Source organism: Paralichthys olivaceus, chromosome 6 (genome assembly GCF_024713975.1).
Source record: "Paralichthys olivaceus isolate ysfri-2021 chromosome 6, ASM2471397v2, whole genome shotgun sequence".
NCBI lineage: Eukaryota > Metazoa > Chordata > Actinopteri > Pleuronectiformes > Paralichthyidae > Paralichthys > Paralichthys olivaceus.
The window spans coordinates 18,508,611-18,535,162 of NC_091098.1; the positions used below are offsets into that span (position 1 = coordinate 18,508,611).

The window sequence follows — 26,552 nt, forward strand, 5'->3', positions numbered from 1 at the left end:
GATATGTACTTGGGAGTTTAAATATATGCCACACAATTTCTGCACCATTTCCCACAGTGGTTTTTCTCAGCAAAACATAAGAAAAAAGGTGCGATGGCAGTAATTGATATGATGGAGTTTATGTAGAAATATGCAAAAAATACCTCAATTTATCTTCATTGAAAATGCCTGTGTGTGCTTGAGAGAGAGACAGAGAGACAGAGAGTTCTTGGCAGAGGAACAGAGCCTGGCTGGAGTAGCCACATCTTAATGGAGTCTGGGAAACACAAGGCTTTGGTATTCTGTAGCACCAGTGTCACTTAGCTGACAGACACTAACAGTGGGCAGCTCTTAAGATCTCAAGAGCTGTCTTGGCATGTGTATACAACACACGCCAGGCAACATACACATACACACACATCCGTTATTAATTCATCCACACGCACCCCCATGAGTATTGTGCCACTCAAAGGCTTTGATGTCATCTGTGGCGCCTCTGCCTTTGTATGCGGCTTGTGTGTCTGTTTCAGAGCGCTTCTCCCCGCAGAGGGTCCTTAACTGGAATCTGCATCAGGAAATAGCTGAAGAGTCTTTCAGTGGTGCAGAATGGTGTCACACTCTTCATTGCAGCCACACGTCTTCTGTGCTGCTGCCTTTTTGTGTGTACTGTCTGTCTGTCTCTCTCTCTCTGTGTGTGTGTGTGTGTCTGTGTGTGTCTGTGTGTGTCTGTGTGTGTCTGTGTGTGTGTGTGTGTGTGTGTGTGTGTGTGTGTGTGTGTGTGTTTCCTTTTTATTATTATTCTTTTTTTGTCAGTGGCTTTTTCCAGAGTGTGTGAGAGAGAGAGAGAGTGCGCCCCTCTAAACACAGAGAGACATGGCCTTTAGGTTTCCAGCTTAGTGCGTACCTTCTTTATAAAAAGTATATGTGCTGACATCATTCAATCAAGGGGCCCTGCACTCATTTCCTGTTAAATCAGATGTTTGAATGAAAGAGAACAACAGTGCCTTATGGGATATTGTGTGTGTGTGTGTGTGTGTGTGCGTGCCACTATGTGCTGTCTCAGGCATTTGCAAAAAAACAAGAGACCGTGGCGTAGAGCGACACAGAGTTCATGTGTGCATGTCACATGAATTTGTAACGGCTATGTATTACATAAGTATTCATCTTGCTCTCAGGTTTAAGCGTTTTACTGCATTTCAACAACCGGTCCCTCCCCCCTCCTCCCCCCATGATGGTATTTTCTCTGGTCATATGTACAGTGGTGCTCCGTCTTCTCCTGATCACTAACAGGCCTGTCCTCTGCACGGGTGCTGCTTCCAAAGACGACAGCAGAGCTTCCAGCTGATGCCCTGCGGGCTCTGGGACGTTACACTTACATTGACGCTGTTTGGCCCGTTCTGTGTGTGCTGTGAATCTGAGTGGATGGCGTTTTCTCCTGCTCCTGCTGTGACTCCTGCCTGCTCTCCCGTCAGAATACAGGGACACCGCTGATGGACGGGGAGGCCGTAAACACATCTGCTGTGTCTCTCTGTGTCACTGACTGCCCATCCTTTGCTCTCCTGCTTGCCCAGCTCCTTGTCACATCCCCGTCTATCAGCTGGAGCTTTCCTTTCCAACGAGCCGGGCTCATCTTCTCAGCTCGCTGCCATCCCACACTGACTGTCACATCCATTCTCATCCACTGTCTCATCTCGTTTTTTTTTCTCTGACACCTTCTTACTATATTGCATATTGATATATAGACTTCCTTCTCATTACATTTCTCCTACAGTGTTTCTCAACTCTCATCATTCCAACCAGATGCAGCCTGATCCATATATGCCTTCATCTGACTCTTCCCTCTGGTGTTTTTATTTTTATGTAGCCTCTGGTTTTCATTATGCTACCATTGCTTCATCCCATTGTGGTTATCCAGAGATGTTGTCTTTACAAAACTATGTGCTGATGCTGTACAGAAAGACCTGCTGACGGTGCGTCAGTGGTGCAAGGTCAACTTGTTTTTTCATCTCGTTTCACTCAGCTTCTTCCATTATGTCTCACCGAACCTCTGACTCCACAAACACTTTCACCTAATGACCTGGTGTATCATCTGACCGAGTCACATGACCACAGTCTTGTGAGCCGCAGTTTTTTTTTTTTCAACTTTTGTGAGATGTGCTGTTTCAATTACATTCTTATCAAACTACTAAAACTTTTAGTTTGAGTTGTTTAGTGAAGTCAGGGGTTTTGAACAATAGCGAATACCTCAAAAGAAAAAAGAAAAACTGCTTACTCTGTGCAGTCACACATCACATTCCTGGAGCCAATATACTGCGCAGTATATATTATGAGATTACATTTCTGGTCCCCATTACAGGCTGACAGCCAGTTAATCAGTGGGAGATGTTGCTGTCTTCAACCGTGCAGATATTCTGTGAAACCTGCAGACAGTGCAGCCCGACTACAGGCGGAGTCATAATTCAGAATCTGCTCTCTCCCCTAGTTCTGTGATATTGATAAGAGAGAAACAGTGGCTCATGTTTCAGGTTCAAACTATTCACTGTTGTCACGTAACAGGGAACTTTCGTTGTAGTTTTTGACCGTCAACTTCTCACTATCAAAGGCTCATCAAGTTTACCTTCTACAAAAAAAGCAACATAGCCTAACAACAATTTAAAGATCTGTTCAAAGATGACTAGATAGAAAACATAGGGATGTCACATATAAAGGAGATTGTGGATCATCTGACATCTTCGATCACTGCCTCTAAAGGATGTTGATATCCTCCACCTGTGTACATAATAGTGAATCTGGTGTTTGACCCAATTCTGTTATCCTTCAGATTATATTTCTAACACATGGGGCCTTCAGAGAGCAAATACCAAGGTCCAACAGTCCCTGTGTGAAACCAAATTTAAATTCCCCAGAACTGGATTTTCATTTGGATCCTGTATAAAAATGTAAGGGGTTCTTCCCTGATCCATACCTGACCCTCCAACAAGTTTCAGGGTTGTCTGGTGAGTATTTTATCAAAAATCCTGCCAACTAAAAGACACATTGCCAAACAAACGAACTCAGATGACAACATAACCTGCTTGGCTCTTCTCAGTTCTGCATAGATGATAGTTTTTGTAATCGTATTTTGTGTTTTGACTTATTTTTTAGTGGTTTATTATTGTATTTATTTCCAGTTTATCATATTTGATAACTTGGTTGACCATATCCAGATCGTTTTGGCCTTGTGATTAACATTTTCTGTCTTCTTCTATTTATTGTATTTGTTGGCACCCAAAAAATGCTATGGATGTATAGAGTTAAATTAGATAACTAAAAAAAAACACAAAGAAATGTGCGACTGCTGATAAACATAACTCTGTCCACAATAAACTCCACATTTACTTACAGTTAGTTATTTACAGTGAGAAATAAAGTTGTACTGAATTAAACAGAATATAATCCACAACCCATATAACATTTGGAAAAATATATATTAAGCTGTCATTCTACACACAGGCCTCGAGTGTTTTAGATTTTATTTCTTTTCCATCTACCATGCCATGTAACATGTTGTCACTGTCCCCCAATGGTGAATTTTGGAACTTCTGTGAAACTTGGAAAAATGCGACAGGAAACAGACAACACACATACCATTTTTAAACGTGTAAAAATGGAGTTTACAAAAAAAATGTAAATAGCACCATGTTGATACAGTATTCTTGAAAAAGGGCCAGACAAGGGTCCGCACATAGGATGTTCTTGGGTGTGCTGGTCAGTAGAAACCCGTAGCAGCATATTAGTCCCATATCATTCACTTTGTTCTGCTATTAATTCTCTAATACAAACAGTTTACCATCATATCAATGCAGTCACTTCATATAAGTTAAAAAAAAAGGTAAAATATGAAAACAAAACAATCATGATCTGAGAAAAAACAAATGCCCTATTGAATAAAATCTCAAGGGACAATATTGCCCAGCTATACAACCATGTGTGTGTCTTTGTATTCTGCGTCTGCTTCTCCTCACTTTGCTGAACTAAATACCCAGGACATCTGGAGGCACTGGGCTGGGGGTCTTATGGGAAATGTCTTTCACCGGTTCAGTTCATTTGCAGCTGTGCATTTGGGATTTGAAAACGACAAGAGAGAATCAGAAGAAGCCGCTTGAGCCTAATGAGAAGCACACATTAAGTCTCCTTGTAAAAACAAAAAAATAATAATAACAATCTGTAGCTCAGATGCTACTGGTCTCCATTTTGGTTTGCTGCCTCCTTGGCCACGCAGTCTTTGACCTCTCCTTTCAGTTCAGCTAGCTGTTCTGAATGGACGGCCAGGGTGCCATTCACCTCGGCCAGGTATGAGTCTGAGTGTCTCTCCAGCTCCGCCCTGATCCTCTCCAGCTGCTCTGCCAGCTCTCCCAGACTGCTGCACTGGCCCTCTACGTGGCTCACCCTGCTGTCAAAGTCCTTCACCTCTCTCTGCACTTCTATCGCTGTGCTCCTGCAGCCCTGCAGCTCCCCGGACAGCCGCCTCTTCAAAGCCACCAGTTCTCCCTTCAGCTGGGCCAGCCTCCTCTCCCCGGCCCCCAAGATGGAGGCCTGGTGGCCCACAAGTTTGGTGATCCCTTGGACCTGGTTGACTATCTGGTGCTCTCGTTGCTCCCAGGTGGAGTTGGCGTGGCCCACTTCACTTGCAATGAAGCTAATAGAGTCCTTCAGGCCCTTCAGAGTGCGGTTCACTGAGTTGATGTTGACCTTCAACAGGGTGATCTCACCCTGGACGATGCCCTCTGCGTCCTCCTGTGCAATCCTGAAGAGCAGGTTCTGCAGGGTGTGGTTTAGACGGTTCAGCTGATTGGATTGGGAGTCTAGACGGTCTGTCATCTTTTTCTCCACTCCCTCACACTCCTCCTCCACCTCAGTGATGCTGACACCCCCTGCTGGTGGGGTGGAGGGCGAGCAGGAGGAGGTGCAGAGGAGCTCCAGGTCTATCAGCTGCTTCTGAATGCCATCCAGGTCTCCCTCCACTCTCCTCCTCACAGACTCGATCTCCGTCTCCAGCGCCGGAACCACCTGGCCCTCCAGGAGAGCAGGGGCTGTGGCATTGCTCAGCTCCTCCACAGCCACAAACACTCTCTCCTCCAGGGTCTTCAGCTTGTCCTCCAGCATGGTCTTGAAGCCATCCAGGCCACCAGGGAGCCCCCCAGCTCCATCAGGCCCAACCCCTGTGGTGTTCAGACGACCCTCTATGTCCACCAGGCGTGTCTCGATCAGCGTCTCCACATGGATGGTCTGGTCAGTGAGGGCAGTCTGGAGCTGACGCTGAGACTCAGTCAGACCTTTCACTGATTCCTCCAGGAGCAGCACACGCCGGGACAGACTGTTCACCTGCAAATATCAACAAGGTATTGGTTCCTTGGAAAACTAATAAAAAGTCATACATGATCACAGTGTAGTGATAAAATGCCCTTTAAGTAGTATAGAAATGTAGATGTACTTATTGACTCTCTTGTTGAGTTATTTAAGAAGATCAACATCACTCTCATGTTTGTGAAGTAAAAAAACAACAAAGACATAACCAGGACTAACATATTTAAAAAAAAACTCCAAACCTTCCTTTTTTAGTCAGGACTTTAATTGAATTCTATGTATTTTATTTTACTTATTTATTTATATATATATTTATTTAGCTTGGACTGTTTTACAGGAAAATCACCTCATTAAATATATTTTTCTTCTTCCATGATCTTTTTTTTCAATGTATCCAATTAGTTATTTATTCATTCTTTCCCTCAGCATTGTTTTCTTTTCAATGTCATATTTTTTAAATCCTTAATTTAATTTACACCTCTTTATTATTTTATGTCTTTTATGTAAAAGTTAAATGTGTCTGTTTGAATGTTTTGGATGGGACATGCGGTACCTTTTAAATCACATTTTGCACAACCAAAAACAAATTTCTGCCTTGACATAGGTAGACAATGATGTATTTTCTGTTTCTATTTTATCTTTATTGTTTTCCCATATTTCTTTAGTATTTTATAATTGTATCTTTATAATATCGTCTTTATTTATTTACCTGCCTTTGGTTTTTCCCTTTTTGCAAATTTACAAGACTTAACATTTCCTCACTACCTGTTATTATTGTTTTGCTCTATAGGGTGGATTATTGATTTTATTGCTTAGTGCGGTTCACTCCACAGATTGGAGGTATTTACTTCACATTGATCATATCACACTCTCATCCACATCCCACCTGTCCGCAGCAGCTCTCCGTCAGAGTCAGACCCTGGATCTGAGCCTGCAAGGTGCCCAACTCCTCCCTGATCCCCGTCTCTCTCCCATCCAGAGTCTGCTGCATCTGCTCCTGGCCGTCCATGTGCTCCAGGTGGCACTGCTTCTGCACCTCCCCGATCTTCTTGTCGCAGTGGTTCTCCAGATTGTTCAGACGCCTCTCGAAGCCGTCCAGGATCTCAGCCCGCATGCCATCCAACTTGGTGTCAACGATCTCTTCAAGATGAGCGATAGATCCAGGGCCCGGGATGGGACTGCCTTTAGACCTGTCCAGCAGCCTCTTCAGCTGGCCATCATGCCCCAGGACCATCCCCTAAAGACCCATGAGACCAGAGGGAAAGAAGCATTTAATTAAAGGGCGCTCAAGACTGAGACCTGATTCAATCAAGCTTGACAGACACATTAATTTGATCTTCGCCTCATCATAGTATCACCTGAATCTCCTCTAAGATGTGAGTCTTGGCTCGCAGCTCGTCGCTCACTTCTGTCACTCTCCCTGCCAAGTCTCCAAAACCAGGGAAGCTTTCTCCTCCCTCCAGTCCATCAGGAGTCCCATCGGGGATCACCCCAAATCCCACAGTGGAGTCAGGCAGGTGGTGACCACTGGGCAGCAGAGACACCAGAATTTTGTTGGTATCTTCTCGGAGGGATGTGCGTAGCCGCTCCTCAAGGCCGGCCACTACCCCATTGAGCGTGTCCAGACCCTGGGTAAGGCGTTGCAGGTCTTCCTCCATACGATCCAAACGTTCACCAGTCACACCAGAAATCAAAAATCGGTTTCCTTTATTTCCAGAGATGAAAAATAAGAGAAAGAGGATTTAGAGGATTTTGCTCCTGCTTAATTTTAAAATGCTGTACATGCTCGCTCAGATAAACATAAAGATGCACAAGTTTAAACCCCAGGGTTTAACAAATAAATCAGTCTGTTTTTACCATAGTTTGGTTTTCCGCCTCCAGCAGGTAGTTGTCCTGTGGGTATTGGTCTGTGGTCAGGCATACTGGGAAAAGGATTGCCTGGCTCCAGCTGGCCTCCTCCAGGCCTCTGGTCCACAGGAGGTCTCGGTCCATGAGGGAAACCCTTCATCCCTGGACGATGGGGCAAACCAGCACCCTTGAAAGGTGGTACCATGGCGTCTGGCGATGACGTGGGTCCATCGTAGCACTGCTCTCCAGAGTAGCCGGGACAACACCTCCACTCCAGCTCAGTCACGGTCTTAAACCCCACCTTGTACTTTGGCTTGTAGAATGTCCTGTACCTAAGGGAAACAGGAGAAAGCCGTGTTTACTGTCAGAGGTTTAGGTTCTATTACAACTGTCTGTCAGGTGAGCTGCATTTGTTCTCGTTAATTAAAATTACAGCGCTAGGATGGAGAGATGAGAGGTGCTGGGCAGAAATAAAGGGATTGTTTCTCTATGGGATTAAATGCAGATTATAGGGAGATTAGGAGATTAAGTAAAGTGTAGTGTGAATGATGTGGCATCAGAGGATTGAACCTGGGTCAGCACCAAACTTTAGTGTTATCTCATAAGCTGGATTTCAATTGTGAACACACACACACACACACACACAGTGAGGAAAAAAGTCTTCTCTTTTGACGTCCCCTGTGTGGACGATTTTGACATTAAAAAGATTTATGAAACCACATACTGTAAAAGTACAGTATATACATTTAAAGTGTTATTTCAAACCACCGTTTGTATCTTGATACATTTATTCTTTTGAATATTTTATTTTGTGTTACTTAGTTTAAGTAACAAATATGACCATTTCTTAATGTGCTGAAAGAGAAATGATGCCGGTTGTTAATTTTATATAAAAATCATTTTCATTGTCCTTGCATCAGAGGTCATCATTCTTCGAACAGCTCACCATGTGAACACTAGAGGGCAGCATTTGCGTAGTGTTCTACAATGCTACAACGCAGTGCTTCATGTCACAGTTTGCTGAATGTAAGGTGATAAATATACATTTAAATCCTCGAATCAAACTTCGACTTCAGACTGAATGGTAAAAGGTTTGTGCCACATTATGTCTTTTTGTTAAGGAAAATTAATAATAACTTACACGACAACAGGACACTTCTGACCCCAGATGCACTTGGTGGTGTACTCGGCCTTCACATAGGTGGACAATCCATCCTGCATGATGCATGTGATGTTCTTCTGGACCACGTAGGCACAATGGTTTCTATGGGAACAGTACAGCGACATTAGAATGAAGTCAATCAGATATGTCTATGTATCTGAAATGAAAACATCATAGTGCCAAACGAATCTGTCAGACTCTTTGGGTTAAAGTAGATTATATAGATTAGATGGATGGATAGAACCAAAGTAACAAATCAATTTACACATCAACTAAATTTTTCTCAAAGATAGTTTATGTCCATTTAGGTCATTCTTATCACACTGATTATGATTGATTGATTTATTTACAGTCAGAAGAGCTTTGTGTTACATATGGTTTTAAAAAACAACAAAACGTATCTTGTAAAAAAACCTACACACCAAGAAAAACAGATGATGTTTGCTGGGAACTTTTCATCTGTCTTTTGTTTTCTTTTATTTAAAAGTGGTAACTCAGCAGCAAGACACCTTCCTGAGACTGTTTTCACATGTGTCCAGAATCCAACACATAATAACTTCTCTGTAACTACTTTGAGCAGTTGTTGCATCATGCCGGAGCTGGACCTCTTCTCTGCTCTCGCTCCACTGCCAGTGCAGCTATAGCAACTGTTAAATGTTCCCCTGGCCCCCGCGCAACACAGGAAACGATGATCTGGACTCTTTGGGCTCACATGTGAAGCATTTCTTACGTTCAGCAGGGAGCATTTAGCAACACATGCAGTACTTCATGTTACTCCACAGCTGTTTCAGGACAAATACAAGTGTTTGGAGGAGCAGGGAGGGACACGGGAGCTGAGCAGGGTCTACATGCCAAGTTAACAGGTTCAGAGGGATAACAAACAGCACAGCCTGTTAGAGTTTGTGAGAAACCACTGCTGCTGCTTTCTGCAAACCATTGACTGCGTCGACTGCGTTTGAGCGTATGTCACCGCTCTCCCTGTGTTGACATATGTTAATAGCTGGGGAAGGAAAAGGGCAGGAGTCAGAATGACAGAGCTCCTTTCATACTGGCCTGACAACATGCTGCCAGGTCATGCGTTGTGAAGGAAGTGGCGGTTAAGACCTGAACTGATGTGGTGAGATGGGAGCACTTTAAACTTGCACGGGCAATTTACTGGTCGCTGCAAATGTGTGAACAAAAAAACATCTGGCTGGAGAACATTGATTTCATGTATCATGTGGTTTATATGTGAATAAAGACACTTAAAGAGAATACAAACAAACAAATATGGCGGCATCATCATTTCTGCCATATTTTCCTTCTCAGGAAAACTAAATAAAAGACATGCTGGGTGTCTGGCACAAATATATTTGTACAAGACCACATTCATGTGGTAATGGAGATTGATATTCCTGGATTTAAGAAAAAGTGAGGGTGGTTTCGAGGGACTTTGGGGGCCCCAGACATAAGAGACCTCAGGGAGGGGGGGTCTACGTTGATTAGAAGTGAAAACTGCCCCTCCACAAAATTATAAACAATGTGCACATGCATAAAAAAATAGTAAAGTAGTAAAGTTTCAGAGTAAGTCCCCCACCACCACATCATACACACGCATTTTGAAATTTTCAACCAACCCTGTAAAATCATGAAGCGATTGGCAAAAAGCAAAAGGCATGAGGCCTCGTTAGGGGGTTTCCAACCATGGTGCCGTTGCAGGCTCCTGTACAAAGCCGATCATAGAATTTAAGGGGGTTCTCACAAAATTGTCGTTGCAGTGAACTGATGTAATCAGTCTTTCACAGGGGCGCCTGGCAACTGGCTGCGTTGCCAACCAGGAACCCTCGGCACTTTAGTGCTTTAAGTGTAATGTTATAAAATCCAAATTGTTTTTAATGGTTTTCTCCTTATGAATGACAGATTTATTGAGAGCAATAAGGAGCTCTATGACTTGTTTTTGTGTATGTGAGAGTTGAGGAAAAGCTTCTATAGACAGACAAGGACTTGTGACAGCTGATAGAGAGCAGACTCAGAGCTCGAGAATGTTTGTGAACACAGCGCAGTAGGTGTGTGATCCTTCTCACGCACAGAGCCGTCAGTGCCCATGTTCACAGATTTGTTTGTCAGGTGCACATCTGGGGGGAAGCCAATGACCCTAAGACTTAAAGCAAATAAAGTCTAGGAACCACATGTATATGAGAAAACAAAAGCTTTCTTCTGTTCATAGGTCTCTGTTTCTGCTCCCCTCCCCGTCTGTGCTCAGGCTGTTTTCGCAGATCTGTCAATGTCATTTGGGGTTGTGAGTGATATTTTATCCTCGGTGTCTTACAGACAGATGGGCTCTGGCGTTGTGAGAATCAAAGCTGAGCGCTGAGATAAATCCTGTCCCTCTGTGCTGTGGTGTCGGTGAGAGCAGCAGCAGGTCAACTCCTCAGCTGCGTAAAAACAGATTTTTACAAGACGAATGTTGAGTTTCAGCTCGAGAGATATTGATATCATGTCTTAGCTGTGCCGACACAGACACAGGCACGCACATGCGCATAGTATGCATTCACAGTGAAGCTCAAGGCCCTTTTGTTTTACATCCATGGAGGCAACATAGCTCTGCAGGATGAGGATTACATACGTTTTATCGGCAGAAATACAAACCCATGTGTGAGTGAACATTTGTTAGACAAAATTTTGCTGTCTTTAGAGTTTGTTATTGTCTCAACCAGGACCAGCTGCAGCAGGGTAGGTGTGAACTTTGTTTAAGCTGCTCATGTGGGAGGATCTCCAGTCTGGACACGTGCATGGATGAGAAGCCTTGATCCAGTATGATGTGGGATATGGAGAGGAGAGAGAGGGATGCATTATTAATACTTTCTTGTTTTATTGCTCGTGGGTGACAGAGGGGAGTAGTTGGCCACACGGAATAACGCAGTCACTTATGAGAAAACTCTCACTGTGCCTGCGGGACAGAGCAAAGCATCTGGTCAGAGGATCTCAGTGACCTGGAGGTGGAATAGCAATGAAGGTCAGAGGAATAGGAAGTCACCTACATACCCAATAAATCCTGAGAAAGTCTGCAGACATGCTCGCAGCTCTGCACGGCTGCACTTTGGCACAGTTTAATACTTATATCTCCATGCTAACCTGTTCACAATGAGGTGAAGTATTAGTTAAGAGCTTTAGCATGCTAACATTTGCAATAGAAATGAACACTCATATTTGTGGTCATGCACCAAATGACCAACTTCACCATCCCAAGATCCACACTACGAGCATTAAATCCTGCCGCTTAGTACGTGGAATGTATTTATGCAGCCCTCAGTCTTATGGACCACTCCAACCACTTTAGGGTAGAAGTCACATTCACACATACATTCTCCAGAACTTCTATGCTCTCCAGTCTATCACACACCAGTAGGGAGCTATTGGAGTTTCAGTATTTTGCCCGAGGACACATCCAGGTGGGTGCTGGGATCGAACCACCAATTCTTTCTGGTTAGGGGGCAACCCACTCTACCTCCTGAGCCACAGCCACCACACAATGCTTTCTTTAATTGAACTTTGCCTAATCCTAATGTATGTTATGTGAATACATTTAGCTTGTCTCATTAGCAGTTTAAAACTAAATAAGGCCTTGAACACCCGTATTAACGAATCCCTGCCAGAGTCACATGAACTCCCTCTTTCTTAAAACTGCCATATTTGAAATGTTCCTGATGATACTTCACATTTTCTTTTGTGTGTTATAAGAGATGTAGAAGCTCTATCGCACCAAAACCAGAAAGAAAACACCCAAGATATAAAAAACAAATAAAAAATGTCTCAACAGTTCATCCACACCCTCACTGAACCACCCAACCCCAACTGACCCGACCGATTCAAATTCTTCAGTGTTTTAAACTCTCTTTTACACCTTCCACCATCACCTGACCTCACTCTCTCCCCCTCCCTTTAATGAAAATCAAAACAGCCTTCACCTCCTCCAGAAAAATCACACTTACTTCTCTTGCCTCTCTCGCCCTCACACCAAAATATTGTCTTTTTCTGTCACTGGACCGTGTCATTTTCTTGACTGCCATGTCTGGGCCCACTGTAAATATTTCCAGTATAATATTACAGTTTCTTAATCGCTTCACAGGCTCCCAGGGGGCAAGCAGAATTCCCATCTCAGATTCTCACGTGGAGCGTTTTCTGCAAATATTATTGCTGCTTGACCTCCACCCTCTGCTGGGACCAAAACAATTCACCTTTCCATGCTCAGTTTTTTTCATAACCTTCCTCGTAGACGGCAGGTAATCTATGTTTAATTATCCAAGCATACCAGTCCTGTTCTTGCCTTCATTTCTAATATTCTCTTTTTTCCTTCCACTTTTTTATTTTCCACGAAGCCTCTCGGTGTTGCCTGATCACGCCGACCGTCTTCCTGCCACTTCTCCAACCGTCGCCTCGCTTGTTTTGACACTGCAGCACTAGAGGGGTCTCCTTCCTCCCCGCTGGCCACACACTCACCTGCAGGGTCTCTGACTGTTTGAACTCAGGCCACTGCTGTTGCCTCTGATAGATTTACGGCTGCAGTGGACCAGATCTATGGGCTAACAACTCCCCCTCCAGGGCCAATTTCTTTCCATATATGCTTTTAATGAGTCCTATTTCTGGCTAACTGGCAGGACTTAAAGGCCCAGTGGTGCAGAGTTGATTGACGTTGCTCTTGTTGCTACTGATTAGGGTTAAAGGAAAGATGTCCTACTCAGATTCAAGCCAGCTCTGATTACTATAGCTTAAAGGCAGCGCATTACTTTCACATGGGCTTAAAGTCTGGTTATTGGTCTCTAATCCTTGTTACAACAATGCAGTCATGTGGTACAGACACTTCCTTTTTCATTCTATTGTATATTCATTACATTTAACTTTTAGACATTAAAATTACACCAACACAAAATGTCATGCTTTTGTGGTCGTTGCTGCTTCATTCTCCATGAAGTTTTGCTGTTTTGTGTTTTTCTCTTGGAACACAGTAAACAGCTCAAACACCGGTAGTGAAAAAAACACACCAATGACTTATCCTCAGGCATTTCCCAAAGCACATAATCTTCTTTAGTGAGAATAGTTCTCTGTGTTTTTTGAAAGAAAGGGTTTTCAAATAGATTTGTCAGACTCAGTATTTGCCCAGTAGCAGTAGCAATGTAGTGACACTTTATTAAGGTGCTGTAGCTGCTGAGCAAAACAATGTAACTCTCATGAAAACAGTTGCAGGCAAATTGGTAGAAACTAGTACACTCTGCAGTGCATACCTTCAAGAAACCACATTTAAATTTGTTCAATCTGGATTTTTCCAAATTGCACGCACTCTCATATACTCACAAACATCAGTCCGATAAATATGTATGATTTTATTCATCAAGATTTATCCAATATTACAGAAAAGAGAGATATTTGTAGAATTCTAATACGTTTTTTCTTGGATCCGGATCCACACCAAAATGTTTCCATCTAGTTGTTGTACGTAATCTTGTTGAAAAACTAACCAATCAACACATGGACAGACGGGTTAAAAACCTCTGCAGAGGTCATAAAGATAAAATAAATCCACTTTAACTGCTTAACCGTAGAAAACATATTTGCCAAAAGCTTAGTGAAAGCACTACACTAATATGCTGTTGGTGGGGAACTTGGGAGTTAACTGCCCAGTCCCTGTGACCCTTGGCAGGAGACCGGCTCCATTCTTGTCCTCCACAGGACACTCAACACAAACTTACAACGGCAACCCGTGACCTCTGACCTCTACTGACTCACTGACCTTTCTCCCCTGATCTCTGTCTCATACATCATCGACAAACCCACAGATATGTCTTTAATCTGATCAGTGAAGTCATGAGACATCTGCTGGCCTCCTAATTGATTTATATACTGCAGCCAATTCAAGGGTATAGGTGCAGAGATTATGTTTCACCTATTATTGTGCAATATTGTGAGATGCAATACACATTTGCTCTTTTCCTTTGTGATGGATATAGCTATTTTGTGAAAGTGTTGCACAGAATATTGAGTTATATATTTTTCCCTTGAAGATGAAGATGTCAAAAACAGACTAAAACACACAAATCTGAGTTCTCTAAGCCACCTGATGCGTGGTGTAATAAAGTGATGGGTGCAGTATTTCAACTGTACACTGATACTCTAAGATGTGACATGTCTTTGAATAGAGGCTCTAGATTCCTTTACAGCAGAGAGTGGTTGTATTGAATGAAAGGAATGACTGTGAAATCAAATCGCTCGCTTTGCTGCCAAAACACAGATAATAATTCAACCTAAAGAAAAAAAGTCTTTGGCACATCAACAGCTGAGAATTTTTTTTTTTTTTTTATCCCTCACTTTCTAAACAGAGGCGAGTTTTGTCCATGTGACAGTGCGGTCAGTCAGAAACAAGAGGAGGCATTTACAAGCAGTGAAATCCTTAACAGACGCATATATAGACAAACAAACACCCATACACACTTTCACACACACTTATGCATTCTCGTCATGGCACGTGTGTTATTTTTAAGTTTCTATTTCCACTGACCAGTCAGGCCGACAACACCTGAGCTCATATATCTGTTGTGGTGGTCTGACACTGACACGTCCCCGGGGCCCACTGTGTCCAACATGGTTCAGCAGCTCTCATATAAACACAGTTTGGACACCAGCTACCAGCAACAAGCAATTACTGACCATCTGTCATTCTTCAAACTGATCGATCCTCATGATTCAAGCGTGTCGGACATAAATAAACCTCTTTGGTGCCACTGTGGAAAAATAAACAGATGCCACTGTCACATGCTGCCAACGTGCATGAGGAGCAATGTGTATTGGACGTGGTGGACGTGGTGGACGAGGATGAGGACAAGACCTCTGGCGTGCAGCATCCGAACATCAAGCATGCTGGTGATAGCCAATTCTCAATTTTGAATTCTATCTTATAAGCTGTGTCTCAATTCAGGGGCTGCTTCCTTCGGAGGCTACAGTTGAAGACTGATTGCTTCACAGTGGTGTGACTAGACTGTTCCAATTTGAAGGCTCATCCAAATGCAGCGGCACCTGAATTGAGACACAGCTACAGAATAAGTGACGTGAGTCTGTTACATTGTTTAAAGGTACATTTGACAGACCTATAGTGAATTAAAAACAGAGTTAATTCAAATGTTATAAGTAACTGATTTGAAAAAAGTGAAGCAGGGCTGGGAGAGGGGGCTGAACAGTGCACATATGCCTGAAATTAAGGAATAGGGAGAAGGAAGGATGGATGAAGGCAGATGATCGAGTAAAAGGAGAAAACTGAACGTGCAGTCAAGGTGCAGGTTGCTGAAGATTCTCTTCCCTGAAGGTGAATGTGAACAGCAGTCTGAACGGGGCTGTGCGATCAACAGTCTTCTGTGGCAGTTTGAGTGAAGCAGCAGGTCACTGGGGAGCTGTCCAAAGACATAACAGCTCTCAGGGGAAGCCAAGCAAAAGAGATGAGAGGGAAAGGGACGGAAAACCCGAGAGAGCCCTGCAGGCCAAATATCAGCCATCCAGGCAAAATATATATCCACAGGGCTCAGTTTCATCTCCCGGCTTCATGACTTTTAAATTTCATGCACAGTATAGGGATTGTTATTCCACTCTGTTAGTGTAGGTTTGACTGTCAATATCATTCCAGTGTGTTTACACACATCACAGACCAGAGATTGGAAACAGGAGATCCTTGGTGTTGATATTGGAAGAGTTGAGTGGAGAAAGAGAAAGTTTGCAACAGTAATCTCACTGAAAATTCAATTGTATTGACTGAGGATTAGTTTTACCACTCCCTTCTGGCAGCGCCTCTCGCTTCTAATTGAGCCCCCTCCTCACGTACACACACACAAACACACAGCGGCTGCGAGGGATCAATATCCTTGTCATCAACTCAGCAACCCCCCCACCCCTTCTGCACCATTAAGACCATGATGGTGGCTTTGTTTTCATAATGTCATTGTTGCTGTATTATGTTTATCCCCAGCCACAGATGGTTTTAGGTGTGAACCACAGAAAAAGGCTGATGGTGAGTAAGAGAGGAACACAGAGTCAATTCAGGGATCTGTTACCGAGCCGATGCCCTAACTGAAACCATATTTCTACAACTCGCCGGTGACATGTGTTTTTCAGGGGGGATACAGTATGAGGTGGGTCCGGCTCGCAAAGCACTCTAGATATTTGGCATGCACTCTAGATATTTTCCCTGCAGCACTGGAAGGGAAATTAAACGTGCACTAGCTCTTGACACGGCCAAAACTGAGAACTTACTTGTGACGGGTCATTGGCTTGTTTGGTAAATGGTGAGGGTTGAGTCCAGCCTTGAACAGGTTGTATCTGTTTCCATAGAAAGGGTTGACATGGCCTCCATAGAAAGTTCCTTTACTGTCCACCACAGAGAGCAGCACTCCTAAGAGAAAGAACTGTGCAACCAGTTGACACAACTTGGTCCTCATTGTTTTTTCTTAAAATGCAACAGGTGAGGAGAACGGGGTGAAAAGCCACAGTTTGTAGGTTCCTCAGGATGTAGTGTTGAAGCTCCCCGGCACACTTGCAGTCTTGTCTTCTTCACTGGGCCCTGGAGGTGACATGAAGCCCAGACAGCTGGAGCATCAGCAGCATCTTGCCCTGCAACGCCTTCAGCTTGCACACTAACACTCTGAGTGCACGGGGCAGAGCAGAGGGGAAAACTAAGTGAGGGCTGAAGAGGGAGGGGAGAGGGGAGGAAGAGGGGCAAGGAAAACAACACAAAGGTGTGCAGGAGGAGGGGAAAGGAGAGAGAGGAGAGCAGGACAGAGGAGAGAAGGAGGGAAGAGAGAGTGTGCCTCTAGGAAAGATTCAGCTCCATATACACACACACATGCTTGTGTGAGACCTGCTGACTAGGCTCGGCCCTCCTCTGCGAGAGTGAGGGTGTGTGTGCAAGAAGCAGCGTGCTGCTCTGCTGCCTGCGAAGGGGCAGGCGGGCCGATGGCCTGCATTTGCATATTCCACCCCAACTCCAGGCTGGCAGCTCTGCACAAGGGGGTGGAGGACTGGAGTGACTGCTAATATGATTTGGTGAGTCTCTTTCTCTCTCTCTCTCTCTCTCCATCTCTCTCTGTCTCTCTCTCTCTCTCTCACACACACACACACACCTCCTTTTTCTTTTCATCATCCCCTTTCCTCATCTGTCCCATTTCTATCCTTTCTCAAACAAACTCAAGTTTTTGTCTATTTAATCCCTTAACAGTTGTAGTTTTTTTTCACCCTCTCCTTTTCGTTCTCCATCTGCTACGGGAGCAGCTGTGCATCAAAGCTCAGCCTCAGTTCACTGCCATGTGCGTGGCCACGGCTGCAGCCAGCTAAGACGCTGCAGACTCTGGACACAATGGACCTCCTCCTTGCCTCACCGCGGTCACTCATTAAAAATCCCAGCCACAGCTTCAGTTGCGTCCCACACCCTGACCCCCTGCTTATGTCTCACAGCGCCTCTATGTACTTCTTAAATTCATGCTCAACTGCCTCCCGTGTCTTTCAGACGGGTCGCTCTGGCACTTGAATGAAATTTATAATTTTTAATACCCCTGCTTGTCCGAGACAGACTTAGTAATATTTATCCCTGGCCTTCCTCCACTCTCCCAAAAATCTACTGCCATTTAGTGTTAGCGCCCCGCAACAGCAGAAAGGAGCAAAGTGAAATTGATTTCTTCAGCTGCAGTAGATACATGAAATAGGTTGTGCTTGATAACTACTTTGCTAATGTACATTTTGTTTGTGGTGAAAAATGATGCAGGATTATATAAAAGTGTATCAACAATTACAATGGTCAATGTTAAAATGATTTGACCATGCTGTCAAAATAACCACTGGCTGGATGGTAGTTTTGTCCATTGTTCACCAATGTGTGACTGACCCTCAGAGCTTTAGGAGGAGACTTGTGAGAAGAGGCAGGTATCTGAATGGGCCTCTTTGTTTGGACCGTTGGTTTGTAGTGTCCTTCTCACCTGTGTGCGGACTACACATCATTTACCCTGCTCTATTTACTCTTCATTTATGGGTCAGTGTGAAAGAAAAACACACAGTTTAACAGCAGACACTTCACACAAGTGGAAAAGTTCCCAGATACAGAATAAGATTCATGGAGAGGATGGGCACTAAGTGGGCACTAGCTGAGGAGTGGATGAACAAAATACTTGAAAACAACATTTTTTTTATAAATGTTTGTGTGTTTTTGCTCCACAGACTCAAACACCTATAGTGTCTATGATTTTCTTCCTGCAGAAGATCCTGTCACCTCGCAAAAGCAGGGAGACAGTGAAGAGGAAATTACTCTAAATCCGTGTCTATTCTGGTAGACTACTCAGCTCTTAAATACCATTTTTCACAGAAACGACTGGCACAATTTTAAACAGATGTCTGTCCCATGCAGCACACTGTCCAGATGTTGGGGGAAATCCAGTAATATTGGTGAATCTCTCTCTTATGTTCCAATCCAACCTTAGTCCAACCTTAGTAGGGGTCTTGTGAGAGTTTACTAATATTTTATTCCCCTGGTAATCAGAGCTTCATTGCACAAAGTAATGTTAGCTAACTTTTTCTGCTTAAATTATAAATTAGGGAACCAAAACACACTTCTCATTGGCTACAATTCCTGTGGTTCTGCATTCATTCCATTTATTCTCTTCTTTTTTTATTTCCTTGTGTTTTATATAGATCAGAGGCTGATTCTGCCAATAGACTTAATGTCTTTCGTGCTACATCTGAGAGTAGTTTCAGATTAATATTCTTATCTTCAATCTTGACTGGTTCCATATCCTTAATGGAAATCTGAGAGGAAAATGTCTGTAGCTTCTTGAGCATTTGCTAACATAAAACTTTATACTAAATCCAAGTCAGTGACATTGACAAATAATATTACAACACACAATGTGCAATTCCCTCATCTTTCTATGGTTTGGATTAAGGCTATACATGACGTGTCACCACTTCCTCTCACTATTCAGATATGAAGCCAAAATATCCTGGAAACGAATCCCACCATCTTGCACATTGGAAGCCAGAGTGTGTGCTTGGGATGTGAATCCACGGTGTGTGTCCAAGAGTCAGCTGATAACAATCGCATGTCAGTCTCAGTTGTCAATCATGACATTTTGACCCTGTTTTTATAGCATCAGATAACTTATTAAAACCAAAGATACTGGAAAAATGAAAACTCGAACATACATCAGTGTGATAAGAACTACCTAAAATGACAGAAACTTTTAAACACAATTTTATTTTATGTTTACTTTGACTTTTTAGTTTGGTCCCTGTCCCATTCAGTCTGTGATAAGAACCCATGTCAATACAACACAATGCAGTTAAATAGCACCACAAACCGCAGCCTTGAAAAAACAAGATGATTTCCACACTCCAGTTCAGAAGCTGGCGGTAATGCGCCTAAAAGTTGTTGAAGAAGAAAAACTGAAGAAGAAAAACTGAAGAAGAAGAATCTTGCGAGATTACAAGTCTTTGGTCTCCAACGTCAAGAGTTGAAAATCCTGTTCAGCTGTGCAGCAACCTTTACTTGGGTGTACCTAATAAACTGACCACTGAGTTCAGTACATGCAGCCTTTGCTCAGTTACTCTCTGTAACCTCCAGTGCCTGATGGAAGCCGTCAGTGTGTAGAACCTCCACAGTCCTGCAGTGATAACAGACAAACTTAATGAATCCACTTTAGTGCAACAGGACACCAGTCAATTAGTTTAATTGTCTTCACCTCTTCATGAACCATCCCCCTCTTTTGCTATCAGTCTTCCCCTGGATTTCTACAGGACACACATTTATTAGATTTAAACACAGGGGCACAGACACAGCGAGAGAGAAGAAGAGAAAATGGATGGATTCCAGTTTAGTGACATCAGCTACTTAGCAACCAGGAGGACACTTGATCCTTTCTTACAGTAGTGACCTGGGAAGCGGCCCAAACTTCATAAAGAGCTGAAGACAAGGAGAATTGTTGTCATGTATTTTTTTATTCCCAAGGCAGGAGAGGCGTGGACAAAAAAGCAATTCCTAATTGTTGGAGACACCAGAGCTTCTGCCAAAAATGTAAAGTTTGGAAAACTACAACTAAATCAATACAAAAATAAAAGGAAAAGTTTATAAACAATTAAGCCACTGCGATCATTTCTAGGTGGTGTGACCCGCCATCAATTCCACCATAAACCTGACCGTTAACATGTGACACCAGCAGTAAAATTAAGCCTCCATCTACAACAGTTCAAGACGGATGGTGATAAATTAGCCGCGCTCTCCACTCTGCGGGCAGTAAAGACCCACTAGTGCTTTCCAACCAAAGAGAGAGGAAGTACTCTGTATTGGCTTGGGGATGGTAAGATTTCACATGCAGTATACGGAAAAATGTCCTGAGACGGTGCGGAAACTCACTGTCACCAGGATATATGAGGCTCGGTTTAATCCTCGACTCAGGAGAAAAACGGGAATTTCATTTTAAACTTGAAGATAATCGTGGAAGAAGGCTTGGATCACAAATGACTTCTATTTAGGGGGAAAGGACTGCATTCTCATTTAGGAGGGTGGTCTTTTCAAACAATACACCAAAGGTTGATCATTGTGGATCAAGTTGTTACAGGACGGACAAACAACAGATTATTTTTCACAGGGGTCAAAGGGCCCTTCCTGTGATGGAAGCAGCTTCTTTTTCCACAATAGGACCAGGAGGATATGAACTCATAAAGATGTAGGTGTGGGAAAGGAATGGCATTTCAGAGTGCACCCATGCATGGAGTCACTTTTTCCCTTCGTTTTTGGACCACACAAGCCCCCAGAGCCGTTGTCACTCCATGTCAGGTATGTGCACCAGTGTTTGCCATCTGTCCTCAAATAAGAGCTCAAGTGTAAAGAGAGAGGGAGGGCTTTTTTGTGACTGAGAACAGAGGAGCAGCTCATGGAGACTGTGGCAGCAGCAACATCTCCACTGTGAGAATGTGACAACTTTCGCTGCAGGGACAGAGTCTCAGTGTGAGCTGGAGATCACCCAGACACTTCCTGAAGGGTTCGTCACAGAGCTGTTGCTCACTAATATCTGTAGCTCCTTGTTTTAGTGTCTCATACGGACTTACAAAGAAGTGCACTGTAATGATGGGCTCACTGTGTCTCTTGTTCATTTACAATTCCTGCACTAAATTTTCCACCAACAATCCCCACAGAAGAATGGTTGATGAAAGATATAGTATGTAACAATTAAAAAGACGTATGTTACATATTTTATATCTTTTTCACACATGAACTCCTGACAATGCAAGTTTAATTGTGTACAGAGTTTGCCTCTCATACTAACAACGTAGCAGGAGATTTTCTGGGTCGGACGTGTTCACAACAGCACAAAAAATAAGATTCAGGAGACAAGACATGATGCACATCATCACCAACGTCAGCCCTTATTGCCAAAAAGTCCCAAATCTCATTGGAAGTTCTCAACTCTCCAAGACGTCCTTGTCTGCATGTTCTACGTGTATGGAACCTTTTTATCATCTCAATATAATTGCATAGTGCATCTTTTTAATTTTTTTAACTCAGTTTCGCATCCATTATCAACACGCCCATTCCCTTGACTGGTAGGAAAAGTTGTATTATAAAAGGTCCTGAGCATCTGACACGAACACTTGCATTCTCCCGTACAGCCCTTCCGCAAGATTTCAAAATGTCTGCAGGGGCCATCTCTAATTTCTTTTAAAACCCTTCTTAAATCTTCTCTTTTTGAAGCCTCCAGCCCACACAGAGATTTACTTGGTGTGCTCCTGCAGAGAGTGATGAGGTCAGAGAATAGATTTAAAATAAGAGCTGTACATACGCTGAACAGACTCTGTGTTCAGATAATGACAAATACATGCATGTTCCATGTGAGTCAACGACGCCAGTTCATTCCCTCGTTCTCTTTTACATGAGTTAAAACATCTGAACTGAGTTTTTTCTTCCTCTTCAAACCCTGTATTCACTGATGATGATGATGATTATTGGTTAATAGTTGGAGATCACTGTTGTTAATGTGGAAATGTGACCAAATCCAATCTCCCATTGTTGGACTATATTCAATTCTGACAGTAGAGCCGAGACAAGATCGATCTGAAGAGACTCAACAGTTGAGCCCAGGGTCATCAGTCCAGGGGAGAAAGGTTGATCAGATTTTCCTAATTCAGCAGTTCTGCAAAAACATTTGGCTCGTAACCGTCATTCGTGTTATGAGACTTCATGTAGTCGGCTCTCAAGAGAAAACTGACTTGAAAATAAATCTCCTGCTCATTCCTTCATCTTAATCTCTACATCCCCTGAAATGTAATACACGTAGGACCTGGACCTTTATAGGTTGAACAGAATCTCCCTGCACTGACACAGTTTATCTAGCACAGCTTTTAAATAGACATAAATAATATCAGTATGATGCAGCACTAAGCTCTACAACAGCAGTACACTGTACGCACTCTGTGTGATCTACGGGTCAGTCATATGAAGCAGGAGCTCATTGCTGCCAGCACAGAATCCACAATCTGCCAGATGTGGTTGGTGCAATGCAAAATTATATTGAAATTATAATCAACGCTGGTGCTCTGCATGCACCAACACACACACACAGGCTTCATTCTCACTCCAATGGGTACAATCTACTGCATCCAGTCCACATCTGGTTTACATCAGAGCCAGACCACCACCACCCAACTTAGATGTATCATGACACACACACACACACACACACACACACACCTCAACCTCACTCATTTTTAATACCTCATCATGCAGAGTGAAAACATGGAAGCACCATGTATTTCATCCTCCAGTGAGCAGACTTCACTGGAGACTGACTCCATGTTGTCCCTCTGTGCTTTGACGCGGCACCACTGCAGTCGTTTAATCTGCTGTTGGAACACATCGGCATGCAGAAGTGCAGACGCATGTGTTAAAGGTGTATGCATGTGAGCCTGCATGCAAACACTTAGCATCTTAATTGTGTGGCTTTGTGTTTCATTGTAAAATGCTGCAGAGCCAATGGGGGTGGGCAGACTGCAGAAAATATGAGGTGTGTTGAGATGAACACACACGCTCACAATGAGCCCCTTGTTTCCTCAGCAATGTGTTCTCAGTTGCAAAGCAATTAAAGACTAGTTTACTGGCCGGGACTGCTCCTTTCTCTTCACTGTGATGCAATCCTCCAGGTTTGCCCAGCTGAGGGCTGACTGACGGGCATGCACACACTGACAAGAACTGGCAAGAACAAACAGGCACATGTGCACGTGCACGCAGAGGGAGACATAAACAGGCACACGTGCACTCATGCGTGTGTATCCGCGTACACAAGCATACGCACATCATTTAAGCGTTGCCAGAGCTGGCAGAAGGAAAACACGCTACGTTACTGCAGCACAAGGGATGCCCTGTACGCAGCTCTTACTTTGCCAAATTTACAATAACGATAAATTTAGATGAGGGACAGAAACGCAACTGTGAAGTCACAGAGATTAATGTGTTGACTCTACAGTTATCGAACACAGGGGCTTGTGTTAACCTTTTATTTATGCAGTAAAAGACATAAATGTGAGGGTGGAATCCATACAAGGTATGTCAACTTCCACCTTTTTTCAGAGATAAAAAAGTAAACAGAGAAGGGTTTGCGCTAACCAAGTCAAAAAAACGTTCCCAACTTCCTTCAGAAGGTTTCCTGAATGAACTCATTGTTCTGTTTTTCACTTCACTCTACCCTGTGAGAAACTGGTCTTGACGGTACCTTTCTTAAAAGGGATAGTTTACCGAAAATTTTTAATTCATTCATTATCTACTCACCGTGGAGCGGTGGGTGAAGTGTTTGAGATTAAGAAAAATGGCATAATTTACACCGTGTTTTAACCTAAAAGTCCTCTACAGGAAATAGCGATGCGAACACGCACCCCCTGCGTGCCCTTGGGCGAGAGCTTGTGTGCGGTTTTCCGGTGTGTCCGTGAGAAAGTCAAGGCAAGGAGGATATCAGAGGACATTGAGGCTTAAAACACCTCCGTGCTCACAGTCTGAAGAAGAAATTACTTCAATTGTATTGAATTTGGCTGCAACACTGTTTACCCTTGTGTTTTGTGGGCTCAAACACTTCACCCACCCCTCCATCGGCAGTCGTCAGTAGATAATGAGTGATTTTTCATTTTCCAGTGAACTTTTATGAACTATCTCTTTAAGAAGTCTAAAAATGCTTAAATGCTGGTCTCAATTCCAGAAATATATAATGAAATAGTCACTATTGATCATTTTTAATCATTTTCCCTAAACAAGAACAGGTTCACCAGTCCTCACTGTTACAGCAAAAGCAAATCTCTGAGTTTGAGTTTCTTATATGGCTAAATATTATTAGTTCTCAGTCGGCCGGGATCCACGGCTCAGACTGGTGTGTATGGTACAGGTTGTGTGTTTTCACAGAGAGACCACCACACACTGGGCCAACGAGTCTTATGATAGCACTGCAGAGTGTGTGAACGGGCATACATTTCTACATGTGTATAAGATGTGGACTCTATCATTTCTGCTCACTCTCTCTGAAACCTCTCCAACAGCAAAATAGACACACATGATGATGGAGGATTATTGTTATTTGGAGAGACTTGAAAAAGGGTTGAGAGTATTTCACAGGCTCAGGGTCAGCCGGTTCAGGATTTTTCATTGTGGCTTTAGTGGGCGATGGTTTGGAAGAAGTCTTGGCCATAATGTATTTTTTTTTTCTCTCTCTTTATTTTATTTTAGATCAAGTCTCTCATGTCATTAATCAGGCTAAAAAGGAAATAAACCAATCAAATAAACGGGCTTTAGTTGTTTTCTCCTGATAACCACTCATGTTATCCTTTCCTTATCTGTGTTGGAGGCTGGAGGACACAATGGGAGCCTTGTTTTCTCGTGTTTGTTCTCCTTCCTGTGGCTCTTGGTGAAAACAGCAATGACCAATCACTCTTACAACCTGGTCTAGTGTGTGTGTGGGAAGATATGTGTGTTTTTGCGTGCCCTCATTTGTGCAAGTCTATGTGTGTAAGTGTGTACGTTTTTCCCACACTCACTGGGGGGTTGTTGATGGTTCATGTGAGGTCAACATTTACAAAGGGTCATAAACTCACGAGACTAAAGCCATCATTGCCTTTTCCTTGCCCATATCTATGAGTATCACTCAACCTGTCGGCTCTGTTTCCTCATCTTCCTCTCCTCCACCCTCAGTAGTACACGTCTCACACTGATGGCAATCATTCTCTTCATCATGTCCACTGAGTCCGTCCTCCTTCAACCCACATCATTCGTTACAATGAAGGAATTTCATGAACAGCTTGGCTGCAATTCTGAGCTAATATTTCCTGGTGGGTTAATTGCGATCGGTGCAGGTGTCACCACCCTCCTCTGAGACACTTGCCATAATCCACCCTTTACATTGAGACCATCATGCACCAGGAGTTACAATAGCTGCAGTTACATGGGCATGTTTTTGTTTACTCTGATTGAAACGGTTCTGATTAGAGATTTTGACACTGACGCATTTAATCTGAACAGCTGTGTGACATGTGCAACAGTGATGAATACGTCATCTTTCAGTCTCATCTCTGCGGCACAAGAAGTTTCAGAACTATTTGGTGATTCTTTTCAAGGACGCGAGTGTATATAATGTTTGGGTTATTGTTTTGGGGACATGGGATGAGGTGGAAGTTAGACTAGTGAACGTAGCTGAGTTAAAGGTGAAACCATTGGAGGAAACTGTACAGACCTGGAGCTTGTTTAGTTGTAGGGGTGGGAGGGAGAGGAATGGGTAAGTGGTGGGAAGGGGTGAGTTCTTCTCTTCCTTGACTCAGTCTCATTTTACTTGCCCTAAGGGTGGACTAGGGCAAGTGTCATATAGGGCGGCACTACACGGCAGGCCAAAATGCCTATAATGCCAAAGACTACCGTGCCACCTTTACACCACCTGCACATACATTTCTGCAATTAAATCTATGTAAGTAAGTCTTTCAAAAACCCTTTAATTCAGAGAAACTGCATTAGATTATAGAGTATTTAAAGGTTCAGTGTGTAAGTATGTTTTCACTATTGTGTTTCATCAAAATTGTACAAATTGTTTTCTTTACCCTAGAGGGGGCCCTTTATATTTAAATACTTTATATCTACATTGAGGGGGCCCTCTCTATGGAGGCTGCCATTATTTTATTCAACCTTAAAAAACGT

At 43.3% G+C, this 26,552-nt stretch overlaps 1 protein-coding gene across 1 annotated transcript; it reads right to left on the minus strand.

The window, feature by feature from the left end:
- Window positions 1-3,474: 3,474 nt before the first annotated feature.
- LOC109635317 (EMILIN-3) lies at window positions 3,475-17,010 on the minus strand. Its single transcript, XM_020096453.2, has 6 exons — window positions 16,607-17,010; window positions 8,315-8,437; window positions 7,183-7,505; window positions 6,684-7,030; window positions 6,212-6,562; window positions 3,475-5,343 (listed from the first exon to the last, which is right to left on the minus strand). Exons 1-6 carry the CDS (start codon window positions 16,789-16,791, stop codon window positions 4,198-4,200), a joined length of 2,475 nt encoding a protein of 824 aa, XP_019952012.2. The 5' UTR covers window positions 16,792-17,010; the 3' UTR covers window positions 3,475-4,197.
- Between the last annotated feature and the right edge of the window lie 9,542 nt (window positions 17,011-26,552).

Excerpts from the sequence above, each read along its gene's own strand:
- LOC109635317 (XM_020096453.2), bottom strand. The coding sequence starts at position 16,791 with ATGAGGACCAAGTTGTGTCAACTGGTTGCACAGTTCTTTCTCTTAGGA. Across the intron at positions 7,031-7,182 it reads AGGCGGAAAACCAAACTATG|GAAACCGATTTTTGATTTCT; the intron begins GTAAAAACAGAC and ends CTGGAAATAAAG. Across the intron at positions 6,563-6,683 it reads ACATCTTAGAGGAGATTCAG|GGGATGGTCCTGGGGCATGA; the intron begins GTGATACTATGA and ends ATGGGTCTTTAG.